The following is a 7,698-nucleotide window of genomic DNA, read 5'->3' as shown; positions in this document are numbered from 1 at the left end:
TCATATCCTTGTCCTTCATCCAATCAAACATGGGAAACTGCAGCCAATGAAATACTGTAACAACACAAACATGTAACATCTACTGATTTGCATATGGTGTATTTTGCATGGAAAAAAAAATCAAGAAATAATCAAATATAATTAAAAACTATTGAGGATAATGAGGCTGACTTAATCACTGAGCAAAAGAAATTTGCAAAAGTTTCAACAATTAATACAGTGAGGAAAATAAGTATTTGAACACCCTGCAATTTTGCAAGTTCTCCCACTTAGATATCATGGAGGGGTCTGAAATTTTCATCTTAGGTGCATGTCCACTGTGAGAGACAATCTAAAAAAAAAAAAAAATAAAAATCCGGAAATCACAATGTATGTTTTTATATATATATATATATATATATATATATATATATATATATATATATATATATATATATATAATTTATTTGTATGTTACTGCTGCAAATAAGTATTTGAACACCTGTGAAAATCAATGTTAATATTTGGTACAGTAGCCTTTGTTTGCAGTTACAGAGGTACAGGTTTGCACACACTGCAGCAGGGATTTTGGTCCACTCTTCCATACAGATCTTCTCCAAATCTTTCAGGTTTGGAGTTTCAGCTCCCTCCAAAGATTTTCTATTGAGTTCAGGTCTGGAGACTGGCCAGGCCTCTCCAGGACCTTGAAATGCTTCTTAGGAAGCCCCTCCTTAGTTGCCCTGGCTGTGTGTTTGGGGTCATTGTCATGCTGAAGACCCAGCCATGACCCATCTTCAATGCTCTTACTGAGGGAAGGAGGTTGTTTGACACAATCTCGCAATACATGACCCCATCCATCCTCCCTTCAATACGGTGCAGTCGTCCTGTCCCTTTTGCAGAAGAGCACCCCCAGAGTATGATGTTTCCACCCCCATGCTTCATGGTTGGGATGGTTTTCTTGGGGTTGTTCTCATCCTCTAAACATGGTAAGTGGAGTTGATTCCAAAAAGCTCTATTCTGGTCTCATCTGACCACATGATCTTCTCCCATGCCTCCTCTGGATCATCCAGATGGTCACTGGTGAACTTCAAATGGGCCTGGACGTGTGCTGGCTTGAGCAGGGGGACTTTGCTGCCCTGCAGGATTTTAAACCATGACAGCATCATGTGTTACAAATGTAATCTTTATGACTGTGGTCCCAGCTCTCTTCAGGTCATTGACCAGCTCCTCCTGTGTAGTTCTGAGCTTTCTCAGAATCATTCTTACCCCACAAAGTGAGATCTTGCATGGAATCCCAGACAGAGGGAGATTGACAGTCATCGTGTGTTTCTTCCACTTTCTAATAAATAATCATAACAGATGCTGCTTGTCTGTTGTCCTGTAGTCCATCCCATCCTTGTGCAGGTCTACAGTTTTGTCCCTGGTGTCCTTAGACAGCTCTTTGGTCTTGGCTATGGTGGACAGGTTGGAGTGTGATTGATTGAATGTGTGAACAGGTGTCTTTTATACAGGTAACAAGTTCAAACAGGTGCAATTAATACAGGTAAAGAGTGCAGAATAAGAAGGCTTCTTAAAGAAAAATTAACAGGTCTGTGAGAGCCAGAATTCTTGCTGGTTGGTAGGTGTTCAAATACTTATTTGCAGCAGTAACATACAAATAAATTATTAAAAAATCATACATTTGTGATTTCCGGATTTTTTTTTTAATTTTTTTTTTTTTTAGATTATGTCTCTCACAGTGGACATGCACCTAAGATGAAAATTTCAGACCCCTCCATGATTTCTAAGTGGGAGAACTGGCAAAACCACCGGGTGTTCAAATACTTATTTTCCTCACTGTAGGCTTTGAAGGATTACTTTTGGCAGGATGACGTCAAAACTACTGCATGGAATCTCATCACATTTGCTCCACAGATACATATTCGGCCATGGAAGACTCCATTAAATTTTGGAGGTGATCTGGATCCAGATTCTAGGTCAAGTTTCACTTTATATATGCTTTGAAGGATTATGTCAAAACTACTTCATGGATTCTCACCAGGTTTGCACCACAGATCGATATCAAGGCATAAAATACTGAATTTTGGAGGTGATCTAGATCTGTAGTAGTTTTGAGTTAATCCTTTAAAGCCTATACAATGTGAAATGTTGATCCAGAATCTGGATCAACATTTCACTTTATATAACCTTAAAAGATTACGTCAAACTACTTCATGGATTGTCACCAAATTTGCACCACAGGTAGATGTTAGGGCATGGAAGACTTGACTGAATTTTAGAGGTGATCTGGATCCAGATTCTGGAACAACATTTCACATTGTATGGGCTTTGAAGGATTAACTCAAAATTACTTCAAGGATTCTGACCAAATTTGCACCACAGATACATATTAGGCCATGGAAGACTCTTGGAGGTGATCCAGATCCGGATCTAGATTCTGTATCAAGTTTCACTTTTTATAGGCTTTGAAGGATTACATGAAGACTATTTCATGGATTCTCACCAAATTTGCACCACAGATACATATTTGGCCATGGAAGACTCTTGGAGGTGATCCAGATCCGGATCTGGATTCTGTATCAAGTTTCACTTTTTATAGGCTTTTGAAGGATTACATGAAAACTACTTCATGGATTCTCACCAAATTTTCACTACAGATACATATTAAGGCAATGAAGACTCTACTGAATTTTGGAGCTGTTCCGGACCCGGATCCAGGTTCTGGATCAAGATTTCACATTACATAGGCTTTGAAAGATTACATCAAAACTACTTCACAAATTCCAACCAAATTTGCATGACAGATACATATTCGACCAAGGAAGACTCCATTAATTTTGGATGTTTTCCAGATTGCTGGATGTCAGAAATATCCACTTGCTCTTGTTTTTAATAAATTTGCAAAAATCTTATATATATATATATATATATATATATATATATATATATATATATATATATATATATATATATGTATATATATATGTCATTACAGGGTATTGTGTGTAGAATTTTGAGAAAAAAATATGAATTTTAGTCATTTTAGAATAAGACTGGAACATAACAAATTGTGGAAAAAGTGAAGTGCATTGAAAACATTCCAGTTAAACTGTACCTTGTTGGAATCTTCATCAGACAAATGACGTGGTGTAGTTTTCAATATGTTAGGAGCTTTTTTCAATTTTGAAACTTGTGCATTTCTTCAACTGACCCCTTCCTGGCCGCCTGTTGAAATTTCAAGTGGCCAATGTCTAAGTATTTGTGGTGAATTTGGTGCTTGTATCACCATTTCCAGGATTTCTTTGTAAATATTCTGTTGTCCTTCTGTTGCACTAAAAAGCATAATATGATGTTACACAGTGAGAACAATGCTCATTGGACACACTAACATTCTTGGAGGTGTAACTTACATGCATGGGCATACAGTAACACTGTGTTTCTGTATCTGCTGGAAGAAATAATTCACACCATGAAGTGTCACAACATATAATTGCTTCATCTTTTACCATCAGGTTCACATTTATTAATTCACATTTGCCTCCTATTAAATGCAACATTATATATTTAATAATGTGTGTCAGAGGTCGACGCATTAAACACATTATTATTTACAGCTGGAGCTCTGCTGTGTTTGTAACTGAGCTGGGCTTGAATCACCAGGTTGTGTTCTCCTGATGACGTAGCAACACTATGGCCTTGGGTGAGGGCTGAAATAAAGCACAGGCTTCAGACAGTTGTTGTTTATCCTTCACCCGCGTACTTATCATCGAATTATATTGTTCAGAATGTTTAAAAATATCAACATTTCATAATTTTTAGTGATTTATTTGTGCACATTTTTTGGTGACGCCTACACTTTAAACAAATGTATATATTTGAGCCTGTATGTATAATTCTGACACTGTGTGGATGAAAGAAGATCCAAAATTAATTCAAACTTGTTCACCCAATTCTTGCTTTTTTAGAGTCATTAATGATGGATGCTGTCCAATCATTCCATTCTGGCCAAAGAACACTTCACAGATGTCATCAGTAAGACTCTTTGGCTGTTCCCTCATTTTTCACTCAGGGTCGCCACAGCAGATCTGAGGTGGATCTGCATGTTGATTTGGCACAAGTTTTATGCTGGACGTCCTTTCTGATGCAACTCTATATTACGAGAAGAAATGATGTTCATACAAATGAGAAGTGTATGTCAGCATCTGACCACAACTGTGTGTGTACATTATTATTATTATTATTATTGTTATTTTATCTGCCTCTTTTTGTAGTTTGTATGTATCTATTAAGGATCTATGGTCAATAATTTCTGTTGCAGATTGTAAACAACCTCCCTGCCCAGCCTTTTCCTGGTCAGTGTGCCAACAAAGTTGATGAACTCTATTCCAGTCTCACTGTTCAAAGCACAATTTGCCAATCACAGCCACAAAAAAACCCTTCAGTTGTTGGAATGGCTTGATTGCTTTCCCCTCGTCTTCATTTTGCACAGTCAGTATCCATCCCCTGATTTTTCTCAAGAAAACTGGCTGTAAAAGTGATGATTTAGTTGTTATCCTTCAAGATATCCATATGGCCCTGTTGTTGGATTTTAGTTTTCGCTTTGAATTTAAAGGGCATCATTTCAGAAATTTTAAATGCAATGAAGGCTGAATTATTTTTTTAAATTGACATCATTACAAAATTCAAACATGTACCGTACATAAAAGCTCAAGGTTGCACAAACCTTTCTTTAACACTGCAAAAACAGATAAAGTTTGTTTGTTTGTTTGTGAACAGCCTGTAACCCACAATTTTTCCACATATCATTATGAAATGTTTTACTGAACATTGATATCCTGATAGGCAAGAACTGATTAAATTTTCAAGGTCAAAGGGCAAAGTCAGGAAAAATCCTGGAAAATTGGAAAAATCCCTATCTTTAACATTGAGCGAATTTTCAAAAATTTCTAACTGTCAAAAAAGACCAAATTTCTTTCATATTTGAGTGCATTAAGTAGGATGGTATTGACTGACAAAGTTTGATCTGGATCTGATCTGGATTACAGATTTTGTGGTGATGAAGTGGTGTAGAGGAGGATTTTATTAAAAAGAAAACCTGAAACTTCAGCAACAACTTGCCAGAAGGTACATCTGATATGTAAGCTTTGATTTGATGTTTTTTGAAAGAAAACCCTCCTCTGTCCCACTTCATCATGAAGCTGTATAACTGGGGATTCAAAATGCAAAACATGCACTGTGCACAATTTCTCCAATCACAGCCACAGAAGCTTGTAACTTCTTCTGGGTTGTCTGGGTGTCTTGGTGGCTTTCCTCACTCTTCTCCTTCTTGCACAGTCACTCAGTTTTTGAGAACTGTCAATTCCACACAGATTTAACATAGAGTGCCATATTGTTTGTATTTCTTCATAACTGATGTAAATAAAGTTCAAGACATATTTAGTGACTTGGAAATGTACATGTATCCATCCCCTGACTTGTCTGAAGAAAACTGGCAATGAAACTGGTTATTTACAGGTATTATACCAAAGGGGCTGATTACTTATGCAACCCATCATCTTGGCTTTTATATTTTTACTTAATGTATATAAACGTGTAGAGATTTACTTTCAGTTTGAGTCTGAGGAAGATAATTTTTGAATTTTTTATAATGAGAAGCCTGGTTTACTTTTTATATCTGAAATGCCATAAACAAATGAAAATGCGTGAAATACCAAGGGGCTGAATACTTTTGCAAGCCACTGTGTGTATATATATATAGTTTATATATATATATATATATATATATATATATATATCAGCCTTTCCATGCTGGGCACAAAAGATAGTAGAAAATTCTGTATAGACCCTGAGGCCCATTGGTGCTTATCTCCAAATTGCGTAGTGTGAATCCGACGAGAGTCTATGTCTCCACGTGGGATGCAGGTTATGTCCCAAATCGAGGCGGGTACCCATTTACAGGTGGTTAGACTGAGATGATGCAAGTTAAATATCTTTTCCATGACCCACACAGGTAGCACAAGTGGGATTTGAACCCAGGTCCACATATTAGCAGGCCAGTTTAGGATAGGAAAAATTGGAAATGGCACATTTTATAATAATTTAAAGCAAATTCCAGTGTTAATCCCCCCTTTTTGTTACAGTCAATGTGCATGTGAACAGCCTATGCTGGCAGCAGTCTGAATGAGCAGTGTGCACATTGTGGAAGAGCGGAACTCTATACGTTACTAGAATGCCACTTTAGGTCAGTTTCACATTTGCACAATCACTCTGAAATATTTTTCCAGAAAGGATTATTCTGAAAGCTGATCTGAACCAGCTGTAAAAGAAAGCATAAATAAACGGGTTGAGCGTTGAATTTGACAGCGTCAGCCAGTTAAGTGTTTCAATCACAGGAACTGGGACCGAATTCTGACTTACCTGATGAAAAGTGATACAAAGAAAAAAAGGAGTCCAGCATAAAAGAAAAACTCCCATCACAACAGCCAGAGTTTTTGTGGCCTTTCTCTCCATCTTACTGACTGTTGCTCCAGACTTTGTGTTCTGGATGCTGCGTGCCTGTTTCAGTGCAACAAGAAAAATCTTCAGGTAGATACACAGCATGATGATCACCGGGAGATAAAATGATAAAATTGGGCCAATTGTGTTTGCCATCAGCACATCAATTAAACACTTTTCCTCACACATTTCATTGTGTAAACCAGCTGTTATGACACTGATTCCAATGAGAGCAGAGAGTCCCCAGCACACCACCATCATAACCACAACAACGCCATTATTTATCTTCATTCTGTATGTCAGAGGCTGACACACTGCATGATATCTGTCAATAGAAATACAGCACAAGTTAAGGATAGAACATGTGCTAAGCGATATATCAAAACTGCCTCGCACTTTGCAAAATACGTCTTCGTTATGCAGACACAAGGTTACAGTGAAGACCATACTCAAAGGAAAAACTAAAACTCCAACTTGTAGATCGGCTGCAGCCAGAGAGACGATGAGGTAGTTAGTCGGAGTGTGAAGCTGTTTGAAATAAATAACAGCGATTATGACAAGAAGGTTTCCACAAACTGTGACAGCAGACAACAATGCAAGGAAAATCTGTAATAAAATGCAAATTGCAGAAGGGTTAGTGGTCCGTATGTAAGAGGCATTCATCACTTCATAACATGGATGTAGAGTGAAGCTGACATCAGTTTTGTTGTTTTGTTCCATACTTTTTTCCTTCTTCTTGCAGTTAGAATTCAAAAATTGAAAACATGAATTCTTTTGCAAGAATAAGGTATTATGTAGGCGAGTCACTTTCTGTGCAAAATGCAAATTGATGCAGTTGATTCATTTGGTCTTGGAGTCTGTTGTATTGAAATCCGTCACCCTGATGAGCTGTCTTGATGCTCTGGTGTTTGTCCTGCCCCCTTCCACTTTTTATGAAGCCGTATCTCATTAACATATGAATTCAGTTTCCTAGCCACCCATTTTTGAAAACAAAACAAAAAAACTACATCCTGTTTGCAGGAGATGGATTCATTGATTTATTAACTTGACATATTGCTTTTAAGAGATGGGGATGGACCGGTTGGTTGTCCTGGCAACCTAGGAGTCAAAGTGGTTGTGATTTGGGGTGAATGCGGTGCAACATTACCTCATGCTGCCTGACCTGACATAAACCCATACTTTTCATCATACTCTCAAATTCCCCGGCTCTCACATCCAGATCCA

The 7,698-nt window shown here is 37.6% G+C and overlaps 1 protein-coding gene across 1 annotated transcript; it reads right to left on the bottom strand.

Moving 5' to 3' along the window:
• Positions 1–6,216: 6,216 nt before the first annotated feature.
• LOC117502787 (trace amine-associated receptor 1-like) lies at positions 6,217–7,194 on the bottom strand. The gene has a single exon (XM_034161901.1). The coding sequence runs from the start codon at positions 7,192–7,194 to the stop codon at positions 6,217–6,219; it is 978 nt and encodes a 325-aa protein (XP_034017792.1).
• Between the last annotated feature and the right edge of the window lie 504 nt (positions 7,195–7,698).

This window comes from Thalassophryne amazonica, chromosome 21, assembly GCF_902500255.1.
Source record: "Thalassophryne amazonica chromosome 21, fThaAma1.1, whole genome shotgun sequence".
Lineage (NCBI taxonomy): Eukaryota > Metazoa > Chordata > Actinopteri > Batrachoidiformes > Batrachoididae > Thalassophryne > Thalassophryne amazonica.
The sequence above is the reverse complement of the archived record's forward strand: the minus strand, read 5'-3'. Positions and strand labels throughout refer to the sequence as shown.